General features: G+C 46.6%; 1 protein-coding gene across 1 annotated transcript in view; it reads left to right on the top strand.

Annotated features, from left to right (window-relative positions):
• The window catches only part of cyp17a1 (cytochrome P450, family 17, subfamily A, polypeptide 1), a 38,593-nt gene continuing 19,283 nt past the window's right edge, over nucleotides 1–19,310 (top strand). The window contains exons 1-3 of the mRNA XM_080205314.1: nucleotides 1–312; nucleotides 8,247–8,385; nucleotides 9,605–9,834. Coding sequence (XP_080061440.1) covers nucleotides 1–312; nucleotides 8,247–8,385; nucleotides 9,605–9,834 — 681 coding nt within the window. The remainder of the gene's footprint in view (nucleotides 313–8,246; nucleotides 8,386–9,604; nucleotides 9,835–19,310) is intronic.

Here is a 19,310-nt window from a genome sequence, read left to right as displayed (position 1 = left end):
ATGACCCTGGTGGTGTCTGCTCTGATCCTCATTCTAGCCTTTGTGATCTTCTCTGTGTCCAGTCTCATCCAGAGGAAGCTGAATGGAAGCAGGTTTCCCAAAAGTTTGCCATCATTCCCGCTGATCGGAAGCCTGTTGAGCCTCTGGAGTGAACTGCCTCCTCACCTACTCTTCCAGAAGCTCCAGAAAACATACGGGAATACCTTTTCCCTGATGATGGGCCCACACTACATGGTGGTAATCAACAGCTATCAACATGCCAAGGAAGTCCTATTAAAAAAGGGAAAGATCTTTGCTGGCAGACCCAGTGTGGTGAGATCTTGTTGAATGTGGACAGGAGATTTTGACAATTGCTTTGTTCAGCTAACAGACCGTACAGTAACAGAACTTCCCTAAGCTTACATTCTCACAAATGATACATGCTTGTAGAAATCTAGATTGTTTTAAAAATTAATTTGTAGGCACGCTGTGTTTTTCTTCCAATTTAGTTTAAAGACTTTAAATATTTTGCTGCAAGTGAAAGTCGTGTTCTCTTCCTCAGCAGATTGAGTTTCTGTATTTTGAAAAAAGAAATTTATGAGCTTTATTATCTGTACCCCTCGTTTATTCTCTTGGATTCACTATAAGTTGATTTTGTTACTGCCTCGTTTCAATTTGCTAATTCATCCCTTCCATTTCTCCAACTCCTGCCCTCCCCGGCTCTTGCCCTAGTTTTATCTTCGCATCAACAAATCACAAGTTCCTGACTTGCTGTGGCTTTGTGGTTAACCTCATAATCCGAATGCACAGCTTATTTGACTCACGGTGGCATAGTGGTTAGCACTGCTGCCTCACAGAGCCAGGGACCCGGGTTCAAGTCCAGCCTCGGGTCATTGTCTGTGCGGAGTTTGCATGTTCTCCCCGTGTCTGCGTGGGTTTGCTCTGGTTTCCTCCCACAGTCCAAAGATGCGTGGGTTAAGTGTATTGTCTATGCTATATTGATCCTAGTGTCAGGGGGATTAGCTAGGGTAATTGTGTGGGGTTACGGAAATAGGGCCTGGGTGGGATTGTGGTCGGTACAAACTTGATGGGATGAATGGCTTCCTTCAGTACTGTAGGGATTCTATAACTGATCCATTCATGGTCCACTCTTGACCCTGTGAGATCTCCTTGTCCTTTATACCTGTTGCTGCTCCGTGTTTGTTTAGCTTCCTCTAAGATAGAACATACAACATTACAGCACACTACAGGCCCTTCAGCCCTCAATGTTGTGCCGAGCTATGTCCAATCCCAAGATCAAGCTATCCCCTCCCTATCATTCTGGTGATAGGGAGATGCATCCTCAAACACTAGCCCTTTTTGGCCTTTCAGTTTCAGGATGGCAAGGTGGCACAGCGACCTTACATAGCTAGGGAACAAGTTCGATTCTGGCCTCAGGTGACTGAATGTGTGGAGTTTGCACATTCTCCTCGTGTCTGCGTGGGTTGCTCCGGACCTTCATTTCATCTGACACTTGAAAGGTGTGCAGGTTAGGTGGATTGTTTATGCTAAACTGCCCCCAGCATGGAGGTTAGGCGGATCAGTTGCAATGGATGTGCTGGGTTGTGGAGCTGCCACAGTTAGAAGTCTCACAACACTTTGAGATTTTGGCAATATCTCTCTCAACTCACATTGTCTGTACCTTTAAGAGTTGATTACCCGTAAAGACTCGCATTCCAACCATTATCTTATAAATTGAGCTTGTGTCTATATGTGAACACAACTCTCACTCACCTGATGAAGGGGTAGTGCTTCGAAAGCTTGTGGCTTGTCTTACCAAATAGACCTATTGATCTTTAACCTGGTGTTGTGAGACTTCTTACTGCATTTACCCCAGTCCAACGCCAGCATCTCTACATTGTGTGGCTGGGGCAGGGGGCTGGGTGTGGCTGGGATGCTCTTTGGAGGATGAGTGCAGACCTGATAGACTGAATAGCCTCCTTCTGCACTGTACTGATTCTGAGTATAAACTGCTTCCATCTCGGCACCTCTGCATATATTTCAGTAATGTTGTTATTCACTGGAGTACAGTGTGCTAGCGACATTATATTGGAGTTTCAGTGTAGAATTTGACCTGTCTGAATGGTGCTGCTCTTTATGTTGAATGCAAGCATCCTTGATTGCATTACTTACCTCTTGGTAAATAATTCACTGACACATTGTCCAGTTTTGTATTTGTTCATTTCTCACATTGATCTTATCTGGGCTACTGGGATGAGGAAATGGGGACCTCGGGGTCCTTGTGCATGAGTCGCAAAAACCCAGCCTGCAGGTGCAGCAGGTGGTCAGGAAGGCGAATGGGATGCTGGCCTTCATAGTGAGGGGGATTGAATATGAAAGTAGGGAGGTCTTGCTGCGGCTGTATAGGGCATTGGTGAGGCCGCAGCTGGAGTACTGTGTGCAGTTTTGGTCGCTGTACTTACGCAAGGATATTTTGGCCTTGGAGGGAGTGCAGAGGAGGTTTACTAGGCTGATACCGGAGTTGAGGGGGTTGAGCTATGAGGAGAGGCTGAATAAACTAGGCTTGTACTCGTTAGAGTTTAAAAGAATGAGGGGAGATCTCATTGAGACATATAAGATGATGAATGGGATGGATAGGATAGAGGTGGAGAGGCTCTTCCCGCTCAGAAAGGACAGTAGGACTAGGGGGCACAGCCTCAAGATAAAGGGGGGGCGGTTTAGAACGGAGTTGAGGAGGAACTTCTTCACTCAAAGGGTGGTGAATCTCTGGAATTCTCTGCCCGTTGAGGTGGTGGAGGCTGCCTCGCTAAATATTTTTAAGACGCGGGTTGATGGGTTTTTGATAAGCGAGGGGATTAAGGGTTATGGGGAGAGGGCGGGAAAGTGGAACTGAGCGACGATAGATCAGCCATGATCTTATTGAATGGCAGGGCAGGCTCGAAGGGCTAGATGGCCTACTCCTGCTCCTATTTCTTATGTTCCTGTTAACACCCTGCTATTAATGATTGAAATAAGACATGGAACAAGTCTACATGTTGTTCTGTTCAATCCAGGTGGAATGTTAATAGCAGTATTAATTCATGCATAAAACAAGGCACAATCCTGGGGTAGTTTTAGAATTCCTATCTTGCTGTAACAGTTTGTTTTCTCACCGTATTGAAGTCCAGATTTATCACCTTCACTAATACTCCCAGCACTCTGAAAGTGTCAGGCAGATCAAATTACAACTCATCTACAACCCAGGAACAACCCAATTAGCCCAAACAGTCAATGCTGCCATTTACACTCCATTCAAGTCTCCTCCTAGCCCTTTTCACTTAACCCTATTATGACGTGGAGATGCCGGCGTTGGACTGGGGTGGGCACAGTAAGAAATCCTACAACACCAGAGAAAAGACCAATCCTGCTAACATGTCTTTCTCGTCTCTCTTGTCCAACTTCCTCTTAAATAAACCTGAGATGGGGCCGCGAGTTCCATGTTCTAACCACTCTCCAGGTGGTGACTTTTTTTTTTGAGTTCGCTCCTGGATTTATTAGTGACCATCCTAAATTTCTGACCTCGAGTTTGCTGTTCTTCAGTCTGCCTTCGCTCTGAATGTTTTGAAATTTGTGTGGCATCAGCACTTCTCCCTGATCCTGTCTCACTCCCCTTCAATCTTGACCCTTGACACTATTCGCTACTGTTACAAATGAACTACTGCTACTGAAACGCCATGAATAAAGAAACTAAATTATCCTTAATTCAGTAACTATAACCCTGTTTCTGATCTCAACATTACTGCGAGATTGCAGACAGAATTTGTGCAACACTCAAGTGTTACCTTTAGGTGTATGTATCTTTGTTGCATTTTAAAACAGATTTACAGCGACGCATCTTCAGCAAGGCATCAATATAAAAATAACTTGCAATTATACAGCAGTTTTCACAACTTCCAAGTGGCCTCAAAGTGCTTTAACACCAAAGAAATACTCCTTAAAAAAAACGTTACCACTTATTTTAATGTCAGTTAGCACTGCTGCTCATAGCACCAGGGACCCGGGTTCAATTCCCAGCTTGGGTCACTGCCTGTGTGGAGTTTGCACGTTCTCCCCATGTCTGTGTGGGTTTCCTCCGGGTGCTCCGGTTTCCTCTCACAGTCCAAGTGTGTGCCGGTTAGGTGGATTGGTCATGCTAAGTTGTCTTTTAGTGTCAGGGGGCGAGCTAGAGTAAATGTATGGTGTTGTGGGAATGGGGCCTTGGTCAGATTGTGGTCAGTGCAGATTTGATGGGCCAAATGGCCTCTTTCTGCATTGTAGAGATTCTATGATTTGGTGTGTTTTCTCTCCAGCTGTTGCACTCCTGGCACTTAATCTCAGATTTTTCTTTTTTGTTATTAATTCGTGGGACATGGGTGTCACTGGCTGGCCAGCATTTACTGCCCATCTCTAGCTGCTCTTGGGAAGGCGCTGGTGAGCTGCCTACTTGAATCGCTGCAGTCCATGTTCCATGGATTGACCCACAGTACCATTAGGAAGAGAATTCCAGGATCTTGATCCAGTGACTGTGAAAGAACGGCGATATATTTCCAAGTCAGGATGATGAGTGTCTTGGAGGGGATCTTGCAGGTGGTGGTATTCCCATTTACGTACTGCCCTTGTCCTTCTAGATGGAAGTGGTTGTGGGTTTGGAAGGTGATGTCTTAGGATCTTTTTGTTGCAGTGCATCTTGTAGATAGTACACACTGCTGCTACTGAGCGTCGGTGGTGGAGGGAGTGGATGTTTGTGGATGTGGTGCCAATCAAGCGGGCTGCTTTGTCCTGGATGGTGTCAAGCTTCCTGAATGTTGTTGGAGCTACACCCATCCAGGGAAGTGAGCAGTATTCTATCACACTCCCGACTTGTGCCTTGTAGATGGTGGACAGGCTTTGGAGAGGGGTCAGGAGGTGAGTTACTCACTGCAGAATTCCCAGCCTTTGACCTGCTCTTGTAGCCACTGTGTTTATATAGCAAAACGGGAAGATTCTGCTCCATGTTTTCACATGTTGTGGGGTCTTGTGAAAGAAAATATCCCCTAATCCCTTAATTCTGGGTGGCATGCAGGCTTAGTGGTTAGTACTGCTGCCTTACAGCACCAGGGACCCAGGTTCGATTCCAGCCTCAGGTCACTATCTGTGTGGAGTTAGCACGTTCACCCTGTGTCTGCATGGGTTTCCTCTGGGTGCTCCTGTTTCCGCCCAGAGTCCAAAGATGTGCAGGTTAAGTTGATTGGTCATGTTAAATTGACCCTGATGTCAGGGGAATTAATGGGGTAAATGTGTTGCATTACAGGAATATAGGACCTGGTGGGATTGTGGTTGGTACAGACTCAGTGGGCCGAATGGCCTACTTCCTCACTGTAGGGATTCTATGATTTGAACAGCTATCAGTAATCATTGGGTGAGACTTCAATCCCAGCAGCTTGGTTCCTGAAGGAGGCGCTATCTCCTCCGATTCAAATTGGTTTTGACCCCCAGGAATATCAGGCTCATCATTTTTGAACACGAGGTGTCCATTTTATTGCATTAAACTTCATTCAAAAATCAGAGTGATTCAAAGCAGGGGAACCATTTTCAGGAACAGCAGGACAGATAAGCACATTGTCTTTCTATCACTTGGAGCTGGCTCCGGTTCATGAGGTCACATCTCTACTGGCTCACCTGAAGCCAATTCTCTGGCTGGTTGCTAGTTTGTATTGGAAACAGGAGTTGCTGTAGATTACGGGCGAGATGCTCCAGTTTCCCAGCCGTGTGATTCCCACCAGTGGGAGGTGGCGCGTGGTCTGCTAGTGGCGGGATTCTCTGGTCCCACCGCTATCAATGGGAAACCCTCCTGCACTGCCGGCAGGAGAATCCCACTGACGCGAGCAGCTGGAGAATTTCAGCCTACACACATAGAGGATCAAAGAACATTTATACAAAACCTTTCCTGCCAATTCTGTGCAAGTAGATCTAGGGGTGGAAACATGCCAGAGTCACATAGAATTTCTAGCACAGAAATAGGCCATTTGACTTATGCTGATCTTTATACTCCACCCACTCACCTGAGGAAGGAGCTACACTCTGAAAACTTGTGATTCTGAATGTATCTGTTGGACGTTGACCTGGTGTTGTGAGACTACTTACTGCGCCCACCTCAGTCTGACGCTGGCATCTCCACATCACCTGACCTCATCATACCAAAGATACTCAGGTCATAGAAACTAGAGGCAGGAGTAGGCCATTTGGCTCTTCAAGCCTGCTCCACCCTTTTTATTTTGATCAAGGCTAATCATCAAATTCAACATCCTGATCCGCCCTCCCCCTCAATATCCCCTGATCCCTTCAGCCCCTAAAGCTCTATCTAATCCCTTCCAGCCTTCTTTCTGTGAAGAAGAATCTGTTCAGTCTTTTCTGATGGTGATAATCTCTTGATTTTGGTGTGATCTTTGCACCTTCTAATGTCCTAAATGCAAGGCAGTCAATCCTTCTGCAAGTCACAGAGCTGGAGATACACCCATAAATATTTAGAAGATTTAAATGTACATCCTGTGGGTACATACTGTGGGCAGAATGGTTGGTGGGTACGTAGTCATAGCCATCTGCTGGCACTTGGTGGGACTCCAATCATGTACTCTCTGACTTAGCAGGGTTCCTTGGTCCAGAAAAAGGACAATGTTCCCACTATTAGACATTGCCTGACATACTCATGGTTCATTGGCTTTATTTAGAATATTGCCCATGCATCCAAAACCAATGGGTAATAAAATCAAGCGGCTTCTGTTAAAGGCTGCCTGCTTTTCCTCCTCAAGCTATACCAAGATGATAACACAAAGTGGCATTACTGCAGCTATCAGCTACCCACTGGAAAATTTGGGCTCATTTTGCAATAATGTAGCACAGGCTCCCCTCGTGGCTTAGGAGGTTATAGAACCATCTGGTGGAGAACCAATAACCTTGTATATATTTTGTTCAAACACACAAGTGCTTTCTGAGGGATAGAGATAGACAAGCTCTTGAGAAATAGATAACGGATAATTGTATCAACCATGATGAGACTGATGGGGGAGGCATAAGTGATCAGTGTTCTGGAGGATATAGAAGATGATCTTGGTGATGGATTAATTGCAGTGTCATCTCAGCTCAGGGGCAAGCAGAAAACAAAAGCTTACTGGCCATAACATTGTCACATCATAGAACAACTGCTTATGTCGGGAAATAGACCCATGCCATAAACCATTTTTCAGCATATTTTAAAAATGACTAGATGGACTCGTTTGAAAATGGGACTCTCTCATTCAAAACCAGGTAGCTGTTTTAAAAGGAATTGATTTATAGTTGAGTGTACATGGTTGTGGGGAGCAGGGGGGCATTGGAGGGGGAGAACAGAATAGAACAACAGATTTACCATAAGATTTGTAATCCAATGAAGGGTCCAGACACTATCCATAACTATTCACTTTGGAACCTCAATTGCTGGTGGGACGGGAATCGGTGCCCATGGACCTCTCTGCCCTGGGCATAATTGGGAAGTGATGGGCAGTCATGGGGTACCCACTTAAAACCCTCTCACCTGATTAAATGTCCTCACCATCGAGACCTCCAGAGGGTTGGCATTTGGTTCAGACGATTGTAGCTGGTGAAAAGGAATTATCTGTTAATAGTGTAAAAGAACACAAACCCAAAGTAAATAATTCAACCTAAATAATTCCACTCTTCCCAACACAATCCATACAGAATAGCCCAACTCAACTCAATTCAAACAAATCAACCCAACCCAATTCACCTCATCTCAATCCAGACAACTGAACCCAACCCAATCCAATTCAAGCAATTCTAACAGAACAATTGGCTTTATATACCCACAAAGATGTGCATTTATCTCTGCCTCTTTTGGGTAATGTTAGTTTTATAAACGTAGGGAGTAGTCCTGTCTCTTTGCAATCAAATCTCTGTATTAACAATGTTACAGAAGTCGACAGTACTTGCAATAATCAACTCCTTAAAGCAAGTCTCAAATGGAGCAGAGAGGATACTATGTTGAAATGTTATCCAACAGCAAGGGATAATAGGGATTTCCAAACACAGGACAAACTGCACATAAACAGGAACTGTATTTCGGCCTGCAATACAACTCATAACCTTTCATCCCTTTCTCTCTCTTGTGCAGCAAGCTCTCTTTTTCCTCGTTACAAATATACTTCCAACAGTCCATCACAACCCAATGTTTGAATGTTAAAGCACAACATGCATAATGTCTTCTCTATGTTCAGTTGACTACAGACCTGCTCTCTAGAGGTGGGAAGGATATTGCATTTGGAAACTACTGCCCAGGTTGGAAGTTTCACAGGAAGGTCGTTCATTCAGCTATCAGCCTGTCCGGTGAAGGGTCAGCCAATCTGGAGAAAATGAGTGAGTATAACTAACAATCCTATGCTGACTATTCCTTATGATTCCTTTGATGGCGTAATGCTTTTTAAAGTGAGTGGCCATGCTCACAAGCAAGTCCCCAGGATCAATTGATGCTCGGTGTTGCCTGACCAATCTTAGTGCGGGTGGTTTGACGGATTTGACATTTGTCTGATTAAACAGGAGAAGATTCGGCAAGGTTCCTGCTTTGGAGTATTATCCACAGCTGGACGTGAGTGCAGGAGAAACATATTCTGTTGCTACTCGCTACACAGGTTCATGCATAAACAATGGCCAATAATCTAAACTACCAGAGAATGAACAACATTGGTGCAATATTTTCTCTGAACAGTCAATATCTTCAGGAGTTTGGAAAGATAAAGCAATTACTTATAATAATTGGACGTATCAGTTCCGGGGAGACTGATACTAGTTCTGACCTCATGAAAATGTTGATTAACAGAGTTTCTTTAGTTGAGGGGAGACGGGCATGACTCTGTCTGAGCTGGAAGACTCTGGGTTCAAGTGCCACTCCTGGGAAAGCATTCACATGACCCAGAGCAGAATCAGCCTCCATAATCCTTCTCATTCTCCACACCATTCTCCAAAGAGAGATGACATTCCCAATAAAGTTGAAGTTTTATGTTTATTTATTAGCGTCATAAATCAGCTTACGTTAACACTGCAATGAAGTCACTGTGAAAATCCCCTAGTTGCCACACTCCGGCGCATGTTTGGGTACACTGAGGGAGAATTTAGCACGGCCAATTTATCTAACACAGCAAGTCATTGTGGGAGGAAACTGGAGCACCCGGAGGAAACCCACGCAGACACGTGGAGAACGTGCAGACTCTGCACAGACAGTGACCCAAGGCAGGAACTGAACCTGGGCCCCTGACGCTGTAAGGCAGCAGTGCTAACCACCATGCCACCGCTAGATGCAGAGAAATAAGTGCAGAGAAAGATCCCAAAAAGGTTTCACAAAGGTGCAATAAAGCAATGCTGAACAGAAGAAATGTAGAAAAGTCAAACAGAAATCCCGAGGAATGCTGACCTTGTTGTGCTCATCTCTCCAACAGGATTTCTGTGTGTCTCTTCCATCTTGCTTCCCATCATTGCTTTAAAATCAACAACATTTTTATCCTTCTTCAGTTTTGATGATCTGAAACATTAACTCCTATCTCCAATTTTCTTCTCTTCTTTGTGTACTGGTGATGAGCAGTTTGCCAAGGTGTTGCATCAGCCTGCTGTACATTTGAACAGTTTCTTGACTCACCGCTGGATTTAATGCCCGAGGTGACCCGAGTGGTCACCAATGTAATCTGCTCACTGTGTTTCAACTCTACATATGAGAGAGAAGACCCAGAGTTTAAGAAAATGCTGGAGTACACCAAAGGCATTGTGGACACTGTGGGAAAGGATAGCTTAATAGACATCTTCCCCTGGCTCCAGGTACGTCAGTCTTGTGTGAGAAGTAGGAGGTACCCAACCTGAGGCCAGTCAGTTTGTATGGATTACACCCGAGCAACTGACTCAATCCTTGGGGGGGAACTCGATCTGCTTAGTTGTCACCGTTAGGTTTCAACCGTCGAGCCCATCCAAAGAGACACCTCTGGGGACACCGATCCCACTTCCCTTTCCCCCCCTGCTCTTGAAATCAAAGACACGGCAGAGTCATTCTACGTCAGTTTATTCAATCTTGCAAGAAAGGGTGCAGTCCCGCAGGTACACACACACAATACATGATTCTGCCTTGTATGCCTATGCAGTTTATCATACATCTCCCTTCCCTTGTTAATTGGCTCCCGCGCCGCGCTTCCTTATCGTGAACTGCTCAGCTAGCTCTGTCCTTGGTTTCCACGCTCCCTTATTGTGAACTGCTCAGCTAGCTTCACCCTCCTACATCTCTCTTCCCTTGTTCTATCTTTGGCGCCTATTCTTCCTTTTTATGGTTCGCAGTAACTGCTTCTTTATCATACCCAACCCATGACTACTTTGACTGCGAGCAACTGATTTCATACTTGTTTTTAAGCACCTGCCCCTGCAAAGCATTTATACAGCATATTTCACTTCTCGATTTCCCGCTCTGTCAGCCCGCTTTCTCAAAAATTGCATCAGCTTCCCCTTACAATCCCCCCTGCTTTTCCCTACGCGCTGCAATTTTTGACTTCCACCTCCTGTTTCCATCCCTCAAGCATTATGCGGGCTCGTTCGTCCCAGATGCCATCTGGTGTCTAGGAGGCCCTGTCCCTCCTCTGTTTCTAAGTGTATGCCTACTACCCGTCCATCCAGGATATCGCGTTTAGTCAGAGCTGTTTCAATGAGCCTCTGTGTCAGACCCCGTATGCAAGGGATAACACAGCACCCTAAGGCGGTCAACACCCCTGCTACCACTATAAAGGAGATGAGGACGGATACTACGACTCCTTTCCATTTCCCAAACCATGTCTCCCACCACCCAGCAAGGTCAGTATCCACTCCTGAATTCTCAGCCAACTCCTCAGCCAGGGTCGTTAGTCCTTCTAAAGCCCTAGTGATTGACCCATCAGGGGCGGTGTTATTCGGGATGAAGGTACAACACTGTGTCCCTATCATGACACAGACCCTGCCTTTCTCTGCCAGGATCATGTCTAAGGCTAGCCTGTTTTCCCATGCCATTCTGCTGGTGGCATCAAGCTGCGCCGCGATTCCCTTCACTGCATCGCGGGTGTAATTAATAAATCGCTGCTGGTTATAGTAGATGTAGTTGATCCAATCCACATTCTTATTGATGGTCACCCACCAGAACAGAGACTCAAACCCCGCCGCTATCTGGTTCCTAGCCTTATATTCATTGGGAACCCCCCTGGGGACTCCTATATTGTCTAAATAGACCCGGTCGTCAAAAGAGGTGGGTAAGCTCCTCTCTGTTCGCCGATCCCTACGGGGTTCCTGGTGTTCGAATGCCAGGGTGAATGGGACAACTAATTGGACTATCGCGCAGGTCCCTGTCCATCTCCGGGGTAACGTTGGTCGCAAAGTCCTTCCTCCACAGTACCACCAGAGGTCAGCTCGGGGGACCTGGATTTGGGAATAATTCCCTTCCCCCGTGTCGTCACTGACCTTTTTGATCGTACCGCATCTGTCAAAGGTGCCCACCTGCCTGTCCAGTCTGTTCCCAGTCTGGGAAACACAAGTGTGATGTGTCCCTAATACTCCAGAGAACACTGGGGGCTGCGATTCCCTGTTGGATCTTACAGGGGGAAACGTCAGGCCCAGGGATTGGCAGGTGGGATCATCCCAGGCCGTCCGGTGTTGATATAATCTCACCAGGCATTCCATCTGTTGTGGCTCCTTATCCCATCCCAACGGGAAGGGAACTACCTGTGGAGTCGGCCTACTGCCCGTGCAGGCATAACAGTTGCCTTTTTCGAGCCTTTTGACCGTATACCTGACCCATTCAATCCAGGCATTCGTTTCTCTGAACCCCGTTTTTATTTCAATAGTCTCCTTGAGATCTTTTATCTTTATCACCCTGACCCCTTCGGAACTTTCCGAGACGGATGTCTCCTTCCATAGAACCGGGGAACTGCCAGCTACCGCCTTCTGGACCGTGATCCGTACGTAGCACAATCTATCCCCCCTAACTCTTACCCCTAGTACTTCATTGTCCAGGTTCCCATACCTATTTCCCACCATCCATTCCGTCTGCCTCACGGTGAGGTATAACGGATTACACTGGTTCAGCCCGCAATTCCTAGGGAGGATGGCCCGTGGAATTAACGAGACACGTTCCCTAACCCCGAGTGATATATCCTCACCTAGCCCTTTTCCCAGGAAAAAACAATTCCATCCTCTTTCCCTGGTATCCCTTCTGCCTTTCAAGGTTTACTGCAGTCTGGTCACGTTCCCCTACGGTCTCGCATGGTACCATCCGGCAGAGATCAATCTCTATTACCTGCACCTGGGGCGCTTCGTTTATGGTGAGCGAATATATTTTGCCTGCGTGGGCCGCCTCTTCCGCATACCACCTATCAACCGCTTCCTGATTTTCCCGCGCCATAGCTCCCAAGCCCCTCCCCAGAAACTTTATCCACATTATTAGCAATATTAGTAGCATTTCAGTATTGTGATCAGAGTTCATTTCAGAATATTGTCCACTTAGTCCTCTGTAATATGCTCCGCCTCTGTAACGTGATCGCTAAGAGTTGACGTCTCCTCCGCTGGAGCCGGTACTGGTCCCTTAACTCTGGTATAATGCGTCCAGCCTCTCTCAGCCGTCCGTATAGCAGTCTCTGTAATCAGTAGTACCAAGAAGGGGCCGTCCCAGATCGGCTCCAATGTTCGTAGTTTCCAGTTCTTAATTAGGACCCACTGTCCAGCCTTGATAGTGTGAACCGCGAATTCTAGAGGCGGCGTCTGTGCCAGGAGTCCCTGTTGACGTAAACGAGACAGGACAGATTCCAAGGCCTCAACATATTTTCGTATAAATACGTCTCTAGACTCGAAGAGGGGTAACTCCCCCCTCAGTCCATTAAAGGGGAGACCGAACAACATTTCATATGGGGAGTCACCTAAATCGCGCCGTGGTTGTGTTCGTATTTGTAGGAGAGCTAGGGGAAGGTACTTAGTCCAGGGCAGCCCAGTTTCAGTAGTGAGTTTCGTGAGCTGTTTTTTAAGGGTCTGGTTCATCCGCTCGACCTTGCCCGAGGACAGGGGATGCCAGGGGGCGTGGAAGTCCCATGATATTCCTAATCCTTTCATTATCCCTTGTAGCACTTTTGATGTAAAATGTCTTCCCTGATCAGAATCTACATTCTCTACCAAACCATATCTAGGCACTATTTGTTCGAGTACTTCCCTGACGTAAGTGGGCCATGATTTCCCCCATTACTTGTTTATTTATCATTTCTCTTCCATCTGGCAGTACCCATTTTCCTTCCTCAGTTTCCCTAGCTCCCATCTCAGTCAGCTCCTCTTTTTCCTTTTCTGTAAAGATTGGATTCGCTCCCCGGGGCATTAGGGAAATAAGGGCCTGCATCCTAATTGGTTGTGGGTTTAGGGCTGCTTTTTTTTTATTTCATTGGCTAGCTTGTCCACAGGCCTCTCCTTGATCCCTTGGGATATTAAAATGTCCCAAATATAACATCCGTGCTTATCGTCTACTATAAAGAAAAACTTATCCTGTGAGTTCAAGTTCAAGGGGATGGACGAGAACTCGTTAGCTATATCTAATACTATAAATACTTTGTGGGACAATGATAATACCAAAATTTGGCATTTGAACTCCAGGGCTGGAGTTTTCTCAGTGACACCAAGATCTGATGTCTTTCCCTGGTGTGAAATATTTAAATTGGTCACTGGATTATTCACTGTTCCTCCCCTCGTTACCGGAGCAAGGTTACAGGCCTTCTCCTCAGTATTAAAGTCGCCCCCAGGTGCTGTAAGTTTCATGGTCATACTGCCAGGGGAGGGAGGTAATGTCCCCCCGCAGTAGTCTTCTAACACTTGGTTTTGTTTCTCCAGTTCCCTTACTCTGAATTCTAATTCCTTAATCTTTTTATCCCCACTCCACTTCTCAGTGGAAGTGTCTACTTGTTCAATTAGTCCAGCTAACTGATGTATTAACCATACTGCTATTTTCTTTGTTTGGTTTCTCTTTTCTAACTCTCTAATCTGTTCTTTTAATTTTCTCCTTGTCGTCAGCCCAATTTTTTTTACCCAAGACTGAGATGTGTTCAATTAATCCGGTTTAAACCTGTTTGTTTAATTCAAACTAAGAGAATTCCAATTATCTTAGTTCTGTCCTTTTTTTCCAATCATTTCCATTGTTGATCTAGTGGGTGAAATGGATCCCACCCCTAGGTCGCTCTTCTCAGAGTCTGGTGATACCTGTTAGGGGTGTTTAGTGCCCTCCGTACCACCACTTACACTCGTGAGCTTACACCCTTAAGCTCACACTATTAAGCCGGCTTTCCCTTCTACTCCGGCGATCTCTCAGACAGATTCTTTCTTACTCACGTCTGAACATCACATCCCAGGCATCCTTCTCTAGCCTTTACACTCACTTCAAACTCCTGAACTTCGCGTAGGGGGCCACCCCTCTTAACAACTGGTCTAAGGCTGGGTGTAAAGACAGATGCCTCCTTGTCTGTACGTGCTCAGCTCAGACCTCTCACACACACACACACTTTTTCATCACAGGTGAGCCCCTACTGCACTTTGATTCACTCCCTTAAATTTGGTAATCTATTCTGGAGCTCCGGTTGTGGCCATTCAACCGGACCCGTAAACAGATCCCGGGTTTCGGCACCAATTCTTGTAGGTAAAGATACCTCTGAGACTAATTGTGAGTCAAAGTACAGCAGTTTATTTAACAAAGCCTGATTCAGAAAATCCAAAATAAGATTTATTTTTATCACCTTTAAATATCCTCACTAAATCAAGACCCTTGCACATTCTTACAATTCTGGTACAATAAAACAAAACATCACTTGGAGCACAGATGCTTGAAGAAATACTGAAAGCATTCTAATGTGCAATCTACATGTTTAATTATTTCTACAGCTCTGCCTTTGTAACCAACACAGACAAGTACAAAATCAAATCTACTGTGTGCCTAAATGGTTAACTCTCCTTACAACTTTAAGATGCAATGTAATGCCACCTTTCCCACTTGGCAGAATTCAAATCTCTGTCCGATCCCTACATAATTTATTAAACTTAAAGCAATTCACTTTGATTGGCTATACCTATTACATCACATGAGGGTCTCAATTACACAGTTACACTCTCTCTCTCTCTCTCTCTCTCTGTACCATACAGAGTCAGCCTGCTTGTCTCTTTTTAACCCTTTACTGATGGGAGCTCACTGGCCTCTAATAAATTTGACCATGTTTGATTCGGGTGCCTCATGTCATGACAAATCCCTCTCTCTCTCAAACAGTCATATAGTCATGCACAATTCCAAATACATAACCGCTATTAGTGTTCTCCCCGCACCTCAGTAAAAGCCTATGTCAGGGTTCCCAGTTCCACTGACATACTTCTCTCTACTCTTTCTGCTCAGACCAATTGTAGGTCCATCCCATTCACGCTGATCCATCTATATACTTCGTGACCCATCCACAAACTCCAGTGCCTCCAGGGACACCTCCCTTATTCTACTTTCCTCTGCTCCCTCATCACATAACCTCCCCCGCAGCCCCTAAATTAACATTATCCAGCAACTTGCATAGTCAATTTCTTTCTGGGACACCGGCTGCTTCTCCCTTACCGCATCCCTCTGAACCTCCCAGGGTCTCGGTTTACCCTGTGTTTGCTGGATCACAGGATATAGTGGGACAGACAGGGGTGACCCAGGTATCGCTCCCACCCAGCAAGCCGCGTGTTTGATTTCCTCCGGGCTGGGTGATGGTTTACCATTTACATAGAAATTTAAGAGTTGGCAGACCCGATCCTCGTCCGATCCGTATTTTGGCCAGAATACTGACGGTGCCCGGATTGGTTCTGCTGTCCATATAAAACAACAATATTTTATCATAACCGTTTTGTCCAGATTTTTCGTCTTCGTCCCATAGTCCCAATTTTGTAACTTCATACCTAATGGGCTATCTGGGGGTATTTCCTCCTTCTTATCCTTCCTCCTAGGTTCCCCGTCCCGTCTTCGGGACGACCTATTTCCCATGGTTAGTCTCCAGTAGTCGTCTTGAGTATGAATCACCCACACTCTCAGATCATACTGTCATAACCATGAAGTCAACAAGGTAGATAATAACTCTCACTAGCCCGAATCCAAATCCCGAGAGAAATTTCTTACCTTGATCCGTACACGGAGTTGTCTGACTTCTGCCTGTGTGTGTACCCCCTTTCCTTTTTACAGGTCCCCGTCACAGTCCTTCTCCCCGACTCATCCGTGTGATTTCCTTCCTAGGGTCCAGAATTATCTCAATCGAGTGGTTTCAGATCTCTCCACCCGGGGACCAAAACGGCGTTCCTAGGCATAAATATATACCAGACGCGTCTTATTCCACCGAGTTGGTCCCCCCGCGAGAGGTCCCCGTTATAATTCAGGATCCCGGACGAGCCCCCAATTTGTGTGAGAAGTAGGAGGTACCCAACCCGAGGCCAGTCAGTTTGTATGGATTACACCCGGGCAACTGACTCAATCCTTGGGGGGGAACTCGATCTGCTTAGTTGTCACCGTTAGGTTTCAACCGTCGAGCCCATCCAAAGAGACACCTCTGGGGACACCGATCCCACTTCCCTTTCCCCCCCTGCTCTTGAAATCAAAGACACGGCAGAGTCATTCTACGTCAGTTTATTCAATCTTGCAAGAAAGGGTGCAGTCCCGCAGGTACACACACACACACAATACATGATTCTGCCTTGTATGCCTATGCAGTTTATCATACATCTCCCTTCCCTTGTTAATTGGCTCCCGCGCTGCGCTTCCTTATCGTGAACTGCTCAGCTAGCTCTGTCCTTGGTTTCCACGCTCCCTTATTGTGAACTGCTCAGCTAGCTTCACCCTCCTACATCTCTCTTCCCTTGTTCTATCTTTGGCGCCTATTCTTCCTTTTTATGGTTCGCAGTAACTGCTTCTTTATCATATCCAACCCATGACTACTTTGACTGCGAGCAACTGATTTCATACTTGTTTTTAAGCACCTGCCCCTGCAAAGCATTTATACAGCATATTTCACTTCTCGATTTCCCGCTCTGTCAGCCCGCTTTCTCAAAAATTGCATCAGCTTCCCCTTACAATCCCCCCTGCTTTTCCTTACGCGCTGCAATTTTTGACTTCCACCTCCTGTTTCCATCCCTCAAGCATTATGCGGGCTCGTTCGTCCCAGATGCCATCTGGTGTCTAGGAGGCCCTGTCCCTCCTCTGTTTCTAAGTGTATGCCTACTACCCGTCCATCCAGGATATCGCGTTTAGTCAGAGCTGTTTCAATGAGCCTCTGTGTCAGACCCCGTATGCAAGGGATAACACAGCACCCTAAGGCGGTCAACACCCCTGCTACCACTATAAAGGAGATGAGGACGGATACTATGACTCCTTTCCATTTCCCGAACCATGTCTCCCACCACCCAGCAAGGTCAGTATCCACTCCTGAATTCTCAGCCAACTCCTCAGCCAGGGTCGTTAGTCCTTCTAAAGCCCTAGTGATTGACCCATCAGGGGCGGTGTTATTCGGGATGAAGGTACAACACTGTGTCCCTAACATGACACAGACCCTGCCTTTCTCTGCCAGGATCATGTCTGAGGCTAGCCTGTTTTCCCATGCCATTCTGCTGGTGGCATCAAGCTGCGCCGCGATTCCCTTCACTGCATCGCGGGTGTAATTAATAAATCGCTGCTGGTTATAGTAGATGTAGTTGATCCAATCCACATTCTTATTGATGGTCACCCACCAGAACAGAGACTCAAACCCCGCCGCTATCTGGTTCCTAGCCTTATATTCATCGGGAACCCCCCTGGGGACTCCTATATTGTCTAAATAGACCCGGTCGTCAAAAGAGGTGGGTAAGCTCCTCTCTGTTCGCCGATCCCTACGGGGTTCCTGGTGTTCGAATGCCAGGGTGAATGGGACAACTAATTGGACTATCGCGCAGGTCCCTGTCCATCTCCGGGGTAACGTTGGTCGCAAAGTCCTTCCTCCACAGTACCACCAGAGGTCAGCTTGGGGGACCTGGATTTGGGAATAATTCCCTTCCCCCGTGTCGTCACTGACCTTTTTGATCGTACCGCATCTGTCAAAGGTGCCCACCTGCCTGTCCAGTCTGTTCCCAGTCCGGGAAACACAAGTGTGATGTGTCCCTAATACCCCAGAGAACACTGGGGGCTGCGATTCCCTGTTGGATCTTACAGGGGGAAACGTCAGGCCCAGGGATTGGCAGGTGGGATCATCCCAGGCCGTCCGGTGTTGATATAATCTCACCAGGCATTCCATCTGTTGTGGCTCCTTATCCCATCCCAACGGGAAGGGAACTACCTGTGGAGTCGGCCTACTGCCTGTGCAGGCATAACAGTTGCCTTTTTCGAGCCTTTTGACCGTATACCTGACCCATTCAATCCAGGCATTCGTTTCTCTGAACCCCGTTTTTATTTCAATAGTCTCCTTGAGATCTTTTATCTTTATCACCCTGACCCCTTCGGAACTTTCCGAGACGGATGTCTCCTTCCATAGAACCGGGGAACTGCCAGCTACCGCCTTCTGGACCGTGATCCGTACGCAGCACAATCTATCCCCCCTAACTCTTACCCCTAGTACTTCATTGTCCAGGTTCCCATACCTATTTCCCACCATCCATTCCGTCTGCCTCACGGTGAGGTATAACGGATTACACTGGTTCAGCCCGCAATTCCTAGGGAGGATGGCCCGTGGAATTAACGAGACACGTTCCCTAACCCCGAGTGATATATCCTCACCTAGCCCTTTTCCCAGGAAAAAACAATTCCATCCTCTTTCCCTGGTATCCCTTCTGCCTTTCAAGGTTTACTGCAATCTGGTCACGTTCCCCTACGGTCTCGCATGGTACCATCCGGCAGAGATCAATCTCTATTACCTGCACCTGGGGCGCTTCGTTTATGGTGAGCGAATATATTTTGCCTGCGTGGGCCGCCTCTTCCGCATACCACCTATCAACCGCTTCCTGATTTTCCCGCGCCATAGCTCCCAAGCCCCTCCCCAGAAACTTTATCCACATTATTAGCAATATTAGTAGCATTTCAGTATTGTGATCAGAGTTCATTTCAGAATATTGTCCACTTAGTCCTCTGTAATATGCTCCGCCTCTGTAACGTGATCGCTAAGAGTTGACGTCTCCTCCGCTGGAGCCGGTACTGGTCCCTTAACTCTGGTGTAATGCGTCCAGCCTCTCTCAGCCGTCCGTATAGCAGTCTCTGTAATCAGTAGTACCAAGAAGGGGCCGTCCCAGATCAG

Source organism: Carcharhinus amblyrhynchos, chromosome 17 (genome assembly GCF_965287045.1).
Source record: "Carcharhinus amblyrhynchos chromosome 17, sCarAmb.v2.hapA, whole genome shotgun sequence".
NCBI lineage: Eukaryota > Metazoa > Chordata > Chondrichthyes > Carcharhiniformes > Carcharhinidae > Carcharhinus > Carcharhinus amblyrhynchos.
Note: the sequence above shows the minus strand (reverse complement) of the source record. Positions and strands in the feature narration are given on the sequence as shown.